Here is an 18,150-nt window from a genome sequence, read left to right as displayed (position 1 = left end):
GCAATGACTAAATCACATTCTATCTACTCTATTTTCTGTGCCTTTTTTGTTCTGTTGTGCTTGCAGTCTTCAGAGGCACACATAATTAAAATGTTTCCCTTTTTAGTGGAGGTGGAATGATGAACAGTTTCTGTAAGCTCTGAAAACTTTTGTATTCTAATTTCTCACTTTTTGTGACTCAGCACTTGAATAAAATCCATGATGATGTGTTTGTGGACACAGTGGTGGAAGGTTGGAAAGGACTCCTGGAGGTGTCTTGTGCAGCCTCCAGCTTACACACTGGGATGTGTCCCATGTAACCAGTCATGTTTTGAGTGTCTTCAAGAAGAAATTACACTGCCTCTTGGGGCAGCCTGTTCAGAGCCCACCCTGATGGTATTTTTTTTTTCTTATATTACATTGGAATCTCCTGTATTGCAGCTTGTGTCTTTTGTGTTACATCCTTCTGCTCTGCACATCTGAGGGAGTCTGACTGTCTTCTCTACATCTTCCCAAGGGTAGTTGCAGCAGCACCAGGATCTCCCCTTTTCTGAAGGCTGGAGTAATGTACCTGATAACCTCAGTGTCCTAAAACTCCTGTGTCTGCTCTCTCAGTCTGGGTCAGTGTGTGTGAACTCATCAGTGGCATTCAGTTTGATTCACAATATGGATAGACAACATGACACAGGGTACACTTGTTGTGCGTGTTTTTAGTCTGTGAGAAATTTGAAATCATTTAAGTTAATTGTCTCCTAGACCAGCTTGCTACTACACTTGTTCATTGTCTACAACTTTCAGGTCAAGTTAAGGACTTATCAGTAATGTTTATGATGTTGGAAAAACAGGCAAGAAGATTACAACAGTTTGAATTATCTTAATTGATGAAGTGTGGCTTTGATAGTTGCAAATTTTAACGCAGCATTCTCTGATTCATTGGTTTTTACTATGTCCCTAGTTTGCCTGCAAAGAAGTTACATACTCTGTTTCAGAAACAAATTGCTAATGTTAAGTCCTTAATGACTTCCAGATCTGAAGATTGCATCTGTGTTGAAACATTTCTTAGAAGTCCAGTATAGAAGCTGGGATTTAGTGTAAGATGCTACTCTGAGCTCTGGTGCAGTTGTTCTTTTGAGAGAGTGTGCCTGTTGCTGATTGGTTTCTGTAAGGAGTTTAAGATGATGATTTTGGTTTCTGCCCCTTGGAAAAGTTTGTTTCTCAGTAATTCTCTAGACTTCCAGCATTTGTACATACATTGAAGTCCTAGTACAGTACTTGCCAAAAGACAGCTTTTGGAATGTATTGGATAGTAAAGAAAACATTGCCATTTATGTAATCTTAAATGGTTAAATATTGTCCTGTCTTTAATGGTGTTAGTGGGTCATTTTGTAGGGTATTCACGTGAAAATATTAATCAAGGGAAGCAGAACTTGGGTCTGAACTGTACAAGTTGCCTCACAGAGAGAAAAAATAAGTAATTGCAGAAGATTGCTGTAATATCAGGTAGTGATTCTGTCCAGAGGCCCCACACAGCTCTTTTATGGCCTGGCTTTTGGCCCATTAAGGTACAGCAGCTTTTCTTCACCATTCTCTGAAAAATGATCCAATCAATTATTGTGAGAGTGGCAACATTCTCCTTTTTCATACCAGTGTGTGTTTTCTTAAAATGGACTATTCTGTCTTTTTACCAAAACCACTCTTGTTCATGTTTCCTGTGCATCAAAATGCAGTTAAAATCAACTTTTTTTCTGTTATTTTCACTGATCAACTCTGTTTCTTCCCTGTTTTTAAGCATGGTAGCTGCTTTACTCTTTGCCTGAGTGTGACTATTCACTCGCTGTCTTGTCCAAGTAAATTTACATGTTTGCTTCATTTCTGTGCTTAGTACAAATGCTCCATTTTCCTTTAGTGTCCGTATTTGAAGCTGAATGTTTAATATTTTTTCCTTTTTCTCTTCCTGCAAGGTGGTTATTGCTAATACTTCTACATCCACAGGTTTATTATAACTTTTTGACTCTGTATTTTAGGATGTACGAAATGCAGTTTTGTAACTTCAGAGTGGCCCTATTTGTTTTTTTCTCCAGAATACATCACAAATCTCTCATTACTGTTCTCTTGTTTGTGGTTTTCACCCATCTCCCTTCCAGTTGTGGAGCCCTGGTTCCTGCTGATGGAATGGTTTCCTCATTGCTCATCCTGTCTTTTCACGTCTCTTTTGCAGATGCTGTTTATCCTTTCCTTTTCTCCATAGGTTGCTTTGCAGTCAGAGATTTGGCCATTTGTTGCCCAGCTGAGTGAAATGGTTTTAGGTAGTCTTGGTGGGAGTGGTGCAGTGTGGGGCTGCCTTCCAGGAGGGAATGCTGCATCCCAGGGCAGAGGCTGGGGGCTCCCACAGTGGGAGAACTCTGCTGTGACTGTGAGGAGCACGTGGCTTCTGAAGTTACCATGCCTGAGCTGTGCTTGGAATCTTACTCAAATAGCTGTTTGCCAGTGTTTTATTTTCAAAGTTTATTTATGGTTTTTTTTACAGCTCTGCAGCATCCACACATCTTTCTGAATCTTGTGCTCATTATGTCTGTGCCTGCCTTGTCCCTGATCAATGAATGTACATTTTGCTGTTGATTAAACGTGACCCTTGCATGTGTTTTCTTTTTGATTCGATTTGTTTATGGGTCAAATTTTAGGTTTCTAATCCAGGTTTAGTTTTGAGAAAGGACTTCAGAACCTGAATTAGTAGTAAGTGAAACCTTGACAATATCAAATGAGCATTTAAAAGATTCATAGTATATGATCACCCCAAAACTTGGTTTGCTTTCTTGTATATATCTGACTTTGGAACCTATAATATTTCAGAATTTATTTTTAGTATGTTTTCTATAAAAAGCTTAGATATTTAGTACAAAGCCACTACAATTATTGCAACATTTTGTTCTACAAAACTGCTTTTCTTCCTAGTAAAATTTCTGAAGACAAAAGTCTGAATTTTAGTATTAACCTTATGAATTTGAAATATATTTTTAGTGAAGCTTGTGAGGTATGACATCTGTGTCGTATATGATTTAATTTTTTTTTTAAAGCATAATGGCAAACTATGTATATACACACACACACAACCCCATGCATTACATGAATATGACTTTTGTCACCAGCTGGTTGTGCTTGTAGAGATCCACGTGCTTATCTTGGTAATTACAGGTATTAGTGTATTTACGTTGTGTGTGTTTGTGTATAAAGAGTATAATATAAGTATACTTTTCTTTAATAATAGCAGATTATCCAGTCAACATCTGCTCAAACTGTGAAACGAACCCCTGCTTGCCAGACTACCCAGATTAGGATGCCAGTGGTAATAACTCAGACCATTAGACCACAAGGTATGGGTTTAAATGTTTTAGTGAGATTGTTACCTTTGTATGAATTTTGTTGTAATTACAAACGAGTAGCATGAAAAAAACGTACAGTGTTGACATTGGCAACATTGTTGACATTTATTTTTACCTCATGCTGGCTGAAGAATGCATGTTTTCATATGCAGTTTCCAGGTGTTTTGGACCAACACAGTGAAATGTTTTGAAACAGCCTCAGTACTAAACTCTCACATGTTTAGTTCCTTACTTAGCAGTTTTTCATGGAAAGTTCTAAACCAGGTCAGGAACTTGGCTCTCACTGTCCTGAACTGTAACTCTGGGCCAAGAAAGAAATTCTGCATTTTCCTGAAGCCAAGTGGATACCTCAATTTAATCATCCTATTTCTGATTCCTGCTCTTGAAGCAGAACATGGTAGTCCCCATCTCTGCAGCTACAGAGGTCAAGGTGGGAGCCCTAGAGAAATTTCCCAAGCCTCAGGTTGGTTTTCTTTGACTCCTGTCAGTGTGTTTAGTTTTTGGTGAGGTCAGAGACAGGCTACAGGAGCCTGACATGCCACGATTAGCCACGGCACGTGGTTTGTACACAACATCTGTCTGTGCACAGCTGGGTCCATGTCTGGCTGACACTTCCCCTTTCTAAGAGGATTCCTGAAGCCTCCTTGCTTCCCAATAAATATCCATTTGTTTCTTTCTACTGAACCTGTTAGGCTTGGGTTTTATTTTTCCTGAATATGTGTGAGAATATCTTACTGGAAGTGGGCATTTACATGATTATTGAGGGTTTGTAATGGAATACAGAGCTTGTCATCTTCAGGTGCTGAAGCAGGAATCAAACTAGTTTAAATGCACATAAAAGCTATTGCTGCCTACTTGACTTCATTGTTTGGTCATTTCTGTTATTCTTGGGGAAAAAAAAATCAGAAATGTTTAATAGCAGTTGATGTTTTACTTGCTCTGCTCTCCTAGGGGAGTCCAAAGGTTGAATGGACACAGAGACCAAGCTGTTGCTGTAATCCTGTAGGCTGTTTCTCAAGTTCAGAAGAAATACAGTTACTCACCCTAAAATGTGTTTGTTTGATAGCACTGATACTCATGTCTTGATTTTATAACATGTCCATGCATCTTAGAGCATGAGCTTTCACTTCTGACTAATATGTTTGAGAGTGAAGGCAGATTTCATTTCTTTGCTTGTTCAGTCTCCAAGTTGTGAATGTCAACAGTGTGCTGAGAATTTGCATGATACTGGCATCTGTCTTTTAAACAGTAGGTTTGGAATGAGTTTATTCTTGATAGCCCTTTATCAGCCAGTGCAATGCAACTTAACTGGCAGTTTGGCTCATGGTAGATGGTTTCATAAAAGCCAATTTATGCAAGATCCTGCTTTCTGGTGAGCTTATTCCAATTTACAGGTTTAGTTAAGCCCTCCAGTATATAGTTTTATTTACATAGAAAAAACAAGAATAAGCATTTAGAAAACATCCCAGTATTAAAGCACTCATCCTGCAGCCTACATCTAGGGAGAAGTCTGCCTGTGTGCTGGCAACACTGTCAAGAGTGCATCATTGTGATATATTGTTAAAACCTTTTACTGTAACCACCAGTGGAATGATATTTTATACTGACCTAGGTATTCCTGCAGAAGGAGAGATTATACTGGAACAGGACATCATCTAAGTAAAAATTACAGTAATATAGTTTTGTGGAGTGTGACTTGTTAAGGATAGTTACCTCAGAACTGAGCTGACCTCCACAAAGTGCTGCATTTTCCTCCTTGACAGGAGTGAATCTCCAAGTGTAATGTATCTTCAATACATCCATGTGAACAGGCTGTGATGCTTCTTAAAACAGTAGTTTAGATGAAACTAGCAGGCTTTAGGACTTCTAGATAAATAAAATTGCTTCCACTGTGTGGAAGTAACACCATTGTTACTGCATGAAAAATTCACTCCTTTACCAAAGCACTCTACTAGTATAATAATTAGGTGAATTTCATCTTATGGATGGAGGAATTGAGCCAAATAATAAAATAATTAGCTAGACTATTTGTTGCAGCTGTTTAACAAGTGCTGAAATGCAGCTAGGAATTTATAAGCTCCTAAATTTGGGCTTATTTTTCTAGATCAATGCTAATTAAAATTTGAAGCAGAGATGCTGTGGTGAAAGACTCTGTATGTCATTACCAATCCCATGAAATACCTAGGCTCACAGGTTATTTTAAATTTTCTAAATATTCTCTGCCTGTAATAAAAATGGACGTTTTTGGCATATTTTATGTCTAACCCTTAGTCATGCACAGTTGTGATTTATTTAAACCAGAAACCTCAGGTGTCATCCCAAACCTTACACTGACTTTGCCCAATGCATTGAGTAGAATTACATATACTTGGGATGAATGAGAGACTGAATTCTTCCATATCCATATAGATATACATGTTTTTGCTGTAGAAAACAAAGCATTGATATTGATTCCAAAGATATGTATTAATTCTGGAGGAGTGCTGTTATTACTTTAAGTTCGCCATTGCAATAATTTTCAAGGTGAACACATTTTTTAATCTTCTAGATCTTAATTGTACGAAGCAGAAATCTGCTAATTTATGTCATAGTATTATTTCTTTCCTTCCTTCCAGTTCACTTAGTAGAAAACCTTTCCATTAGTTCATCTGAAATAGATAAATGAATTGCCTGGTCTGTGAACTAATGCTCTCTGTGACATCTCATGGACCTTGAATATTATGATGACAAAATATTTTTATTCCCCAGGCTTGAGCCTGAAGTCCTAAATCTGATTTTGTATTTGCTAATGTTGAGAGTCCACATTACAGTTTATTTATACAGATGGAAAACTCAACAAACACTATCAAATTAGTTTCTCTTTAAGATCATATGTTGGAGTTGATGAAGAATTAAAAAAAAAAAAAAAGTAATGCAGGACTCAGTCAAAGCTAGCAGCTTTGTATTAGCCAAGAAATGTTCTTAAAAGGACTGATTAGGATAGTTGTGTTTCAAGTTTTTACTATTCATGAAAGACAACTGTTGTGACTCTACCGGGGTTCTTCCCGTGCCATTTATGTGCAACTGAGTCACTGGGGTGCAGGAACAACCTTCCTGTCCTTCTCCAAGTGTCAAACCCTAGGTCTGTAATGCTCAATAAAATGGAGTGATAAACACGAGAGAGGTGAGATCCTTTAAATCAAGTAGATGTGCGTTGTTTTTACATGCTAAAACACAAGTGGGATTAAAGGAAAGCCAAGATGTAACCCAAGTCAATGTGTTTAGACAGTCGAGGAGGGCTTACTCCAAAACTTTCATGTCAGAGAGGAATTTAGATCTCTTTAATTTACTGAGTGTCCACCACACTTTGACTCATTTGGAAAGCCCTGTTTTACTTGTACTTTAAGACTTGTAAAGTGTAGATACAGACAGGAATTGTTTTTGAGTCATTGTTTTCAAGATGAGAAAGCAAAAGACGACCTTTATAGGGGTGTGTGTCAAATTTGGCAACAGTGTTTTTTTCTTTTCTATGCAATGCAAAACATTTTAAAATGCTTGCAGTGTGTTCAACTCTGAAATACACGTTTTTCACTGCAATAAAGAGCAATTACTGTATAGAAAATGTAAAAGGCATAGCTAATACCCTGAGTAGCTCTGACTTTAGGTATTTGTATTAAGAACATTTCAAATTCGCCTTCTTTATTCTGTACAGATTATCCAGAAAAGTGGTTTACTGGCAATTGCAAACATACTTACAGACATTATAAATATTATACCTTTTTATGGTCAATGGTTTTCACTTTTGCAATCTTCACTGATCTGTAAATATTGAACAAACTGTAATGTTAACATAAATTTTGTATTCTAAATTGTTCTTCTTCAGCATGTAGTCTTTAAAAATAATAACTTCCTTTGTTTGCAATTTACAGACAGTTAAATTTAGTTCCTGGACAGAAGGTTCTTTGATGTAAATTGTCTAAGACAGCTCATAATAACATTGCTTGGTGTTTTTCAGGCACAGTAGGGAAGGCACCAACAATACAAGCCAGTAAAAGTCCTGGGGGCTTTGGTGTTCAGGTCTCTGCAAATCAGAAAAACAAGCTGAATGACCCTGGAGGTGGTTCTTTCAGGTAAAAAAAGAAAAAATAATAATAAAAAAATGCAGCGGGGTGGTTGGGGGGAGCTGAAGTATAAAACAGAATTTCGAATTGGTGTAACACCAGAGGGCAGTCTTTTACAATAATTCCTGTCTTTTTTCCCTGGGACTGGATGGCAATTTTCATACTTAATTCTATTTTTTAAAAAAGGGAGGGGATCGTGACATATCTTGAGGATTTTTCTCTTAAATGCACATTTTAAATGTTTAACAAAACTGTAAATTCTGTGGATTATAATAAAATTTCTGCTGAATGGAATTCTGTGCAGGAGGATTAAAAAGAGTCTGTGGTTGGTGTTACACATTGGATTGTGCTGCTCCTATGGAATGTGTCGTGCTGGGAAGGTGCTGGGGGTGAGGACAAGGTCTCTGTGCAGCAGCCTCTCCTCAGCCAGGGACAATCCCAGGGCCTGGGAGGGGATCTCTGAGCGTGGGGATGGTTGTTGTCCTGGTTTTTAGGGAATTATCTGTATCTGAACTTCCTTAGCACATCGAGGTTGGCTGCTTTCTGTGCCCCTATAGGAATCAGGTGCTGCAAAGGTCCAGCACAGTAGCAGTGGTGCACTAAGCTGCTCTGCCAGTTCTTTATACTCCAGACTTTTGTTTATGTATATTTGGGATATTTTTACTTTTTGTAGTGAAAAGCAAATTTTATGTTTACTGCATTTTGCTCTTGCTAACACCGTTTTAGCTGTGTACATTTTAGTTGTGTTAAAATATTTTCTTTCTTTATTGAATGACAAAATATTCCTAGATTTTAATTTTCATCTTCTGGGATTCTTATGTTGCTCTGACATAATCAAACCACTAATTAATTTTCAGGCTTATGCTTTTGCAGGTGAAGTGAAGGAGAATTTGTAGCTCTTTGAAATATCTCTGCTTTGAGGCATGTCAGTATTGTAACTAATAGTGGTAGTACTTAGTATTAATCTGGAAGCAAAATCATTCAATTTTTTATTTTCCAATGCTTTTGCCTCCCACTGAGTATTTAAATGAATTAAAATGTCTGTTGGGTTCAATTGTACTGTCTTAATAAGTATTTTTTATGTTTGTAAGCAACATGAGCATTTATTCTTCGTTAGTATAGCTTTCAATTTTACATACACCAAAAGGGACAGCATTTTTTTAACTGGATGTTGTAAACTGTGCCAGGATTGATTCTTGCATTCACTTAGTTTATACATAGAATATATTAGGTTAGCTGGAATTGTTAATTTTCCCTTGGGGAGAAGCAAATGCTCAAGGCACTGATTGATAAATCAATAAATCTTTAGTGAGTTTGGTAAATAAGCTGTCAAGGGTGTATGTCATTTTTCCTCTAGAGAACAAATTTTAGACAGAATTAATGTGTTTGTTTCCTTACATTGTTTTCTCCCTCAAAATAGTAAGACACAAAGCTGCATTTAAATAAGTCCATAAAATTGCAAGGATTTATAAAACAGCAGCAAAGATCAAGCTTTTTCCTGATATCTTAACAAAGAATTCAGTTGTTTGCATATTTGCATTTCAACCCCTAACCTCTCCTGAGGACAAATAGATGTCTGACTATTAAGCCTAAAGGCAGAGAGCTGGAAATCTGTATTAATCCTCTGAAAGCTGACTAGTTTTCCTCAACATTCCCAGCGTGTGTGAAGAATGTGTTTTTAGCCAGAAGGCAAACTGGCATCTAAAGCAAAGCAAGAATTTTGAAAAATAGTTGTGTTATGTATAAATTTATTTTGCCCTTAGTGTTTTATTATTGCATATTTGTTTCATTATTTTGCATTCTGCTTTCTTTAAAATAACTTATTGGAGCTTTTCACTTTTGTGAGCGAAGTGTTGGTCACTAGAAACAGAAATTTGAACTTCCTTGTTTTCTTTTTTTTTTTCTGTGTTTTGAACTGTAGGAGATACAAGATGGAATTACATAAAAGATCTAGCAATTAAGAATTTTGCAGATTGCAGCTATGCCTATAAGGTTTGCATTTATTAATGAACTGTAAGACTGCTCACATGAGTTCAGTGTTTGTTACAGTAGCTGTTCTGTGATGCAGAGTTCTCAACCCAAGAGTTCTGCAATATGAAGCTGTGCCTGTGAAATTTTAGGTCACCTTTTTGGTATTAAATTGATTGTTGCTGTATTTTTCAGAGAGAACTACATACAATCTCAGTTCCCAATTAGTTGAGTTTTCAACTCTGTTAATACCTAAGGAGAAGAAAATGGAACTTTATTTTTAGTAATTTTTCTGTTTATTTTGCAAGCAGAGGTCTTGACTTGGGTTTGTACCATAAGAGGCCAGCTTGAGGTTTCTGTAGCTGAGAGAACAAAAATCCCACTGGGGTCTGCCAGGGGCCTGCATGTTTGTCCACAGCTGCTGCTCACCACCCTGTCTGGTCCTCGCAAAGTTCCACTGTCACCAGCTCCTGATGTGGTGACAGCAGCAGGCTCTCAAGTGACTCTTCCCCACGGTTCAGGTGGTGGCCATTAAAGGGAGCTGTGGAAACATTCCTTCCTGATGTTGAGAGGGGATAATTCTGGTTGGGAGGTCCAGCTGCCCACCTGGATCAGAGCCTGGTCCACATGTGCTCTGCATTCCTCCAAGGGTAGAGGTGCATGGTTGTCCTCCTGTGCTGTCCCACCACTTCCACGCTGTGCTGAGCAGGGCTCAGTGGCACGGCATGGCATGGCAAGGGCAGAAGTGAGCAGATCTATCCCGTGGTGTGTGGGACGATGCTGTGATTTGTTTGCCACAGGGTGCCAAGTAGCCAGGTGCTCCTTCCTTTTCACAGAAACCTTTCCTTTTCTGAAGTGCTATCTCCAAGTTACAGCTGACCTCCTGGAACCTGGCAGTGTCGGGTTTTATACAGCCAGTATGTATGATTCTGTAAGGTTTGGGGTTTTTCTTACAATTCTTATATTTACCTAGTAATTCATCCTATTTTCAGAGAGAGTTCTGTGGAACCTGGAACCTCCTGCAACTTGGCAGGGTCAGGTTTTATACAGCCAGTGGGATGGGGCTTGTTTTCAGAGATAGTTCTGTGAAGTCTCCGAGATCATTTGAAGCTGATCTTAGTATCTGTGTTCTATTCTCCTCTCTGCCTGTGTTTTGAGGTAGACTCTACATGGAAATAAAAAATTGGTTTTCAGACCTCCGTTGCATAGCCAAAAAAAGTGTCTCTGGTCTAGAATTTTATTTTCATTTTAAAAAATAAAAGTTTAACAACATAGGCAAAGCAGCTTGCCCTTGAAGTGGTGGAAAGCTGATGTGGATGTTAAATGGATAACTTCAAAGTTTTTATCTCGAAATGGTGTGTTGTCCTTGTTGTCCAACAAAACCTTGCCCTTGAAGTTTTTGTTTTTCCAAATGAATATTTCAAGCTATAGCGGGATTGTGTTTTTTTCCATTTATTTCAAAATCAAGAAAAATGCTGACCATAAATATGGTCTGTTCTGTCAGCCCTTCTGCTTATCAGGAAGAGGATTTCCCATAGAGAATGAATGGTGTGGCAAGCAGTATTAGGGAGACATTTCAATTTGTAACATGAAAGTCAGAATAAACACTGTAATTAATGTGTAAATGGAATCTATGCCACTATGAAATATAATACAGTAATGGCTGTTCCACTACTACACTAATTTCAAGTCACCATTTATATGCTGACTTTTAACAGTAATTTATATTGTTAATCTCAGATTGTGTGATCCCTGGGATCTGTGGGATGTAGGGACTTTGTCCTAATGACATTTCCCTCGTAAGAGAGAGGGGAGTCAATGGTATAATGTCTCCATTGCTTTGTGCATTCTTCTGGCTTATTTGGGAGCAGTTCAGTATTGCAGTTTGGGGCAGCAGTGGCTCAAATCTGAAAAAGTGCCTGAGAAAGAAAAACTGAAATTGTGCAAGTTAAGAGTTTGTTCATAAAGAAAATGCCACCAGGTTTTTATAATGGCTGCTCTTAGTTTAAACAAAATCTTTGAAACCTTTCTCAGGTAACTGAGCAAATACTTTGTGTTTTCTTGCTTATTTTCAGATAAGATTTTTTTTGCCAACTGCAAGAGTGTTTATAATGAAAAGGAAAGGGAAAACTATTACAAGAGGTTGAGTATAGGAGGAAGAATTGGACTCTTGGATTATTTAAGATACAATTTGTGTTTGGAGGGAGTTTGAGAACTCATAGTATCTAAAAACACCATGTGTATTGGAATGTTAGATTCATCCTATGAGACTCAGAATTTAAGTCAGTAAAACCCAGAAATATTTACTGAAACAGTAGAATTAGGACAGACATAGTAATATATGCCAGGAAATATGAAATTGTTAAATACCATGCTCTGATAGAAAAGGAAAGATAGACAGTAATCATCCATTTAGATGACCACTGGATGGCATCTTTGTTCCACAGAATGACTTCTGAAAACTAACTTATCTGGTCTTAGAAGTCCACTTTTATAGAAAACTGTTCAGCAAGAGTAGCAACTCTCTTTATATATAAATGTATGTTTCAGTATCCAAACATTTTTTGTTATGAGGTTCCTTGAAGTCAGGAAGAATATATGGATAGGGTTCTTCCTGTCAGAAAAAATTGTAGTCCCAGCTGAGATTAATATAGTTCTTATTTGTCTTCCATGTAATACTGGGGAAAAAAAAAAAAAAAAAAAAAAAAAAAAAAAAAGGATGTATTTGCAGATTGTAGCTTGCAAGTATAAGATGGAAGGAAATTATTCTGTCCAGGAGTTACAGTGATGGTCTTTATAATTGGTCTTGCATTTGTTTGGATAATTTCATTGAAATCTAGTTTGTGTCCAAAATACTTGTCTGGGTTTATTTCAGAAAAATATTTATTTATAATGGGGTCACAGATCTGTACACTGAATAAAAATTGGAGTAGCTAAACTGCTGAGCAGCAGGAAGGTTAAAGATCAACGGTACTTACTTCAGCTATGACATAAAAGGAGAGAGAAGTACAGACTTCTCTTAGAAGTTATGTTCTGGAAGTCAAGACTGCTGTGTTTTTTTTTTAATTGATGACTGCTTAAAGGAGATAGGAGTTGATACTCCTTGATAGGAGTTTGGTTTTCCCATGGTTGGAGGCCTGCTAGATTTTGGACTTGTGAGTCCTGGGTGATTCTCACTCTATTTCAAGCATTCAGGTCTTAACCTGACAAAAATCTTAGTTCTTTTCAGTTCTTCCTGTGGTTTTTCATTTGTGGAATTACAAACTTTTGAGCTGGTCACTGACTATTTCAGTTGGTGTTGGGAGCAGGCTGGCTGAGGGCACGGACCAATTCCTCACTGCAGCCCAGGGTCCCTCTGTGAGCATCCACACGGTGTCACATGTAAAAGTGACAGGATTAGAGGGATCAAGCACCTCCCCTAGGAAAAAAGGCTGAGAGAACTGGGATTTTTCAGCCTGGGGGATAGAAGGCTCCAGGGTGACCCAGTTGTGGCTTTCCAGTACCTGAAGGGAGCCTACGGTAAAGATGAGGAGAGACAATTTGCAAGGGTGTGGAGTGGCAGGACAAGGGGGAATAGCTACAGACTAAAAGGAAATAGGTTTACAATGGATGTTAAGAAGAAATTGTTCCCTGTGAGGGTGCTGAGGCTCTGGCACAGGGTGTCCAGAGAAGCTGTGACTGCCCCATCTCTGGCAGTGTCCAAGGCCAGGTTGAACAGGGCTTGGAGAAACTTGGGATAGTGGAAGGTGTCCCTGCCCATGGCAAGGGATGGGACTGAATGAGCTTTTAGGTTTCCTTCTTCCAAAACTGTTCTATGATGTTGTATCACTGTTCCTGGGAATTCCATCTTAAGACAAGAAATCGAGTGCTTAACAGTCCTAGAAATCAATAGAAGCTCATTTGTATAGAATTTTTCTGAAAAGCATTGTAAAATGTTCCATTTTCTGCCTCAAGTGTTCAGCATATATCTGTAGGTTTACACAAATGAAAGTCCCTCCTTGACTTCTTCCCACAAAAGAAAACAAAACCAGTATCTATCAAACCAGAGTAGTCTTCCACCAAAATTGGCTGCTGTGGTGCAGATAACAGGAAACATACAGGAGGAGAGGGAGGACCTAGAGTATGGATTTCTGGATTTCCCTCCTTTTATTCTGACCTTACTTGCAGCTATTGGTTTTTACTGTGGGTGTTAAGTTTGTAACAAGTGACGAGATTTTTTAGAGTGCATGGGACATCATGTATATAACAATTTAAAAAAAGCCTTTTAAATTAAGCTTTTGTTTGTTTACTTTATACAGTAATAGGAGTCTGGACTTGAATGCTCTTATCGATATATGTATATATATACTGAAAATAGTATTCTCAAAGATTGTGTAATCACTCTAGAATATGTTGAAATAGTGTTTGTGTCAATAATGCCTGTGAAACAGAATGTGCTAAATCCAGCTGGCTGGATGGTTTCCACAGCTCTGAGTCATACCTCAGACAGGTAGGAGGTAAAGATGCTTGGGAGATACTGGTATGGAAACTCAAATTTGTTTGTACTTTCTCAAGCTGTGAAAAAGGATATTGCAGGCCAAAAAATGGTCTGGGGGTTGCTATCATCTTCTCAAATGCAGCTCATTTTCCTAAAGCTTCTTGACACAAGTGATATTTGTATGTTGCCAGAGAAAATACCAGCACATACTGAAGCCACACTTGGAGCCCAGGCCTACCTATCAGCTCAGCATGGTCAAAGAATCTTCCCTGACTGTTGCAGAAAATGCTTTGATGCCTGTTTAGAAGGAACTTGTGAACTGGTGCAGGATTAAAAAATTCATGGTTTTGCTTTTGATTTCTGTTATATATTTTACCATTTTATGCCTAGTTTTCTTTATAAAGAGAAAAGCTCAGTGTTCATTTGTTAGTGACAATCATTGCCTTTAGTTTCCTGATCAGCCTGGTATCATTGATAGCACTTCACTCAGATGAAGACACCTCTGTCACCCTCCTGTTACCAGACATATTCTCCTGTCAGAGAAATACATGGTTGTTTCTGAAGATACTCTGTGAAAATGGAGGCGTGAGGGGTTGTGTCTCAGTTGGCCCACACGTTGGCATGTGGCGTGATGATAACTTCTGGAGAAGCAGATGATGCAAAAAATGACTATATTACATGCAGAATTTGGTTTTATTTGGCTTTCTGTTTTTTTGTTGTAGAGATGATGATGACATCAATGATGTTACCTCTATGGCTGGGGTTAATCTCAATGAAGAAAGTGCCCGAATTATGGCCACCAACTCTGACTTGGTTGGAACCCAGATCCAGTCCTGTAAAGATGAACCCTTCCTTGCTGCTATACCTCTCCATAAACGCATACTTGAAACGGGTGAGAAGCACATCCTTTCCTTCTGGGAGTGTTTCCTGCAGAGTGATGAGGTTCTGAGGAGCACAATATGCTTAGCACTTAAGATGTTTTTTTTTTAAGCACTTGATTACATCATTTTGTATTTCTAAACTTTCAAGGTTTTTGTGATAAAAGTAACTTACGTGAAGTTGGAAGTAAAATAGTGTGCTGGTACTTTTAAACTTCATGCTTTCCCCATGTTTTTTTATATCCAAAGATCTCAAAGCTCTTTGCAAACATTAATTATTTCTCACAATCCTCCTTCATGTTTTACACACGAGAAGATTGAAACAGGGAGGCAGAGTAAGTAGTACAGGTCACAGAGGACACCTGTGAATAACATTTAACAGAATGCTTAAGTTTCCTGTCAAGATTTTCTTTCTCCATACAAACCAGTTATTCAGTTCTTAACACCTGCATCTCTTTAAGTTCATAGTGATTTTCTTATGGCATGTTTTCAAAAACCTGTGTTTATTTATTGTGGCAAAAAAGTGTGTTTATTTATTCTGCCATTTGAAAATGAAAGTTAAAAACTTCAGTAGAATACTTGTTGAAAATCACTGATGTTTTAGGGTTAGGAAATATGGTTCTATAAAACAGAATGTATTTTATATGACAGATTTTATTAATATACACTATATATTCTGTGCTTAAATGTATATTTTTCAGCATAGTTTTGGCAGAGTTTTCAGTGCCATCTGTGTCTTAACATACTAAGCTCCAATTATTTAGGGGTGTAAATTTTATCTCTTTCAGACCTATGCCTACATCACAAATTTTTAGGGATCTAGTTCTCAGAGTTTTAAAGATAAGGTAAAATCGTGTTGCAAATCAGCACAGTTAGGTTTTTTGAAGTCATGTGGTTGCTTCTGAAATGTTACTTGTGTTTATGTTCATTGAATTAACGGGAGCCTTTTTATATTGCAGTTGCAGGCAAGTTCTTCATTGAATTTTTGTCAGACTTCACTCTTGTACTTTACAAAATGCCATTTTCAGTTCCCCTCCAGAGAAAGGAGGGGTTTTGCAGGCTGTAGGCAGCTCCCTGTGAGGATGTGATGACGGCTGGGGAAGCACATCCTGCCTTTTGGGACTGGCTGAGCACCACCTGAGACTGCAGCCAGCAAGGTCTCCATGAGATGGGCCTGAGAAACTCTTGGGAGGGATGCTCACATGACAGTTGATACAGGTGTAAGAAAAGGAAAAGGCAACAGACATAGAACTGTTAAAAAGCATGAGAAATCAGTAATGAATTTGCCACAGAAGCCTTAATGGGCTGTCTGGCTGTAAGAATTGCTGCACAACATGGAGCTGTAATTACAAGTGCAGGACTTACAGGAATCTGTACATACTTTTAGAGCCACAGAACCCATCACACTATTCATCACTGCCTTTTGGGGTTTGCTCCTCTGAGGAACAAATCCCTATGGCTGTTTTTGAAGCTTTATTAGCTTTGATAATTGAAATGAAACTTTCAAAGATTTTAAGAGCAGCTGCAGGGATTTACTTCTCAAAAGCAGTGAATCCAGAAGAGCCACCACTCCTAGTGATCTCCTGCAGCCACTTTCAGAGTGGTTTTATTTTGGTTTTACATGAAGCCTTTTATAGTTTTGAAAGTGGCTGTGGAGTTCAGAAGTGGCTACTATCTGGGATCTATGACTCTTGAGGAGAGAATTCCTTCAGCTGATTTTGAAGTTTCAGAAGCTGGGTTTTCACTGTGTGTGGCCAGATTTGTTGTTTGCTTAGGACCACACACAAATTTAGTAATTTGTGCTACTGGGCACTTAAAATAATGACATTGTAAGTTCACAACAAGACTCAGTATTGCCATATGTTGCTGTGACAACTCCAGGACTAAGCAAAGCGCCTGTGACCTTCTCGAGCACATTAGGAAAAAGTCTGTTATGTGAGTCCTCATTCTTCTGTTTTCATGATGCCTGTTGACAATGAGATAAGATGCATTGGTTCTTCTTACTTTTGCCTGAATATGACTTAAACAGATGGTATTTTCTACCTTTAGGTCTATTCATATTTAATCACTTCAGTTTTAGGGCAGGTTTTTAATGTTTCAGTAAAAGAGAGATTTGTGGTGTGTACAGTATTAGGAAACTGCTCTTGTCTCCTTTCTCAGAAGCTAAATCTTTTAAGTTTTCTGTAATATTAATCTCCTCCTCTCTTTTCTGAGTAAGAGCTCTGTCGAGCCACTCAGTAGTGTTCCCCAAAGGCTGTTTCAGAGATTGTGCTTCCATTCACCAGAGTTGGAATATAAACTGCTAAAGTGAGAGCAGATGCTCTTCAGACTTTGGCAGTAACCACCAGCCAGATGCCTCAAAGTCATAGTGAAAGAGGTTTCTTAATATATTGTGTGTTCTTATCTCTACTTGAGCTTGGCAGTGTTATAATCCAAAGTTTATTTTAAATCTAAGGGACTAATATTGATCCATCTAAATGGAAGAAGTAACTGAAAGGTAATTCATGCAAAGATATTCATCCCCTTCCCACATGCTTCCTTATCCAATTTTGTATCTAGTCATTTTGGGCTGGTAATCATTGCCATTTGTTCATGTAGGAAGGCAAGGCTGTGACTGTTTCAAATTCTTCTTTCATGCAAAATCAAGAGTGAGTATTTCTCAGCATATAATGTATTTCTTTTGTTATTCCACTTGGAATCATAAAACTTTAAACCCTGATCTTTCTACATGACAGCACAGCACAATGAAACATATACAAAGGGTTGTAAGGCTTTTGTGTCTCCTTTTGGGAAGTTGAGAGGCAGAGGTTGATATTCATCATGTATGTGCGTACTAAGTCCTGACACTTTCTAGGTCTTTAACTTTGTTAGTAGAATGAGTAGTTTCTTCAGAGGGCAAGCAAGCTGATTAGACCCTCACAAATAAATAATGCTGAAAATCCTAGCTTTTCCACATGGTTTTGTGGGAACAGAACAAGAAAAATAACCCTAATAATTTGTAGTTGTTTCACTTTTGTTCATTAGTAAGTTGCTTCTTGCTGGTTAAGAGTGCTGTGTTAGGTTTTAGAAGCTAGTTTTTGACATTGTGAGTTGTTGCTGTTTACTGAATGAGGCAACATTTAGTAAAGCAAGTTTCTGTGTGTGACAGTTTTCTGTAGTTCATAACCATCTTGTGAAAATAGAGACTCCTTGGCTTTAATTCCTTGATTACAGCATGGTTTCTGTGTGCAGATAAGAACGAGGCTGCACTGCATTTTATATTAAATATTAGTGAAAGGAAGCAGGACACAGCGAAGGATGGCATAAAACCTTTTTATAACACCATGATAACTAAATCCTTGGAAAAAGAAAACATCTATCTCATGGAC

The 18,150-nt window shown here is 38.0% G+C and overlaps 1 protein-coding gene across 1 annotated transcript in view; it reads left to right on the top strand.

Moving 5' to 3' along the window:
• Window positions 1-18,150, top strand: part of LOC136366725 (transcription initiation factor TFIID subunit 4-like) — a 150,959-nt gene that overhangs the window by 31,394 nt on the left and 101,415 nt on the right. Inside the window, exons 8-10 of the mRNA XM_066328001.1 lie at window positions 3,245-3,350; window positions 7,354-7,468; window positions 14,627-14,796. Of these exons, the coding sequence (XP_066184098.1) occupies window positions 3,245-3,350; window positions 7,354-7,468; window positions 14,627-14,796 (391 nt within the window). The remainder of the gene's footprint in view (window positions 1-3,244; window positions 3,351-7,353; window positions 7,469-14,626; window positions 14,797-18,150) is intronic.

The sequence above is a fragment of the Sylvia atricapilla genome, chromosome 12 (genome assembly GCF_009819655.1).
Source record: "Sylvia atricapilla isolate bSylAtr1 chromosome 12, bSylAtr1.pri, whole genome shotgun sequence".
NCBI lineage: Eukaryota > Metazoa > Chordata > Aves > Passeriformes > Sylviidae > Sylvia > Sylvia atricapilla.
This window is presented reverse-complemented; position numbering and strand designations above follow the sequence as displayed.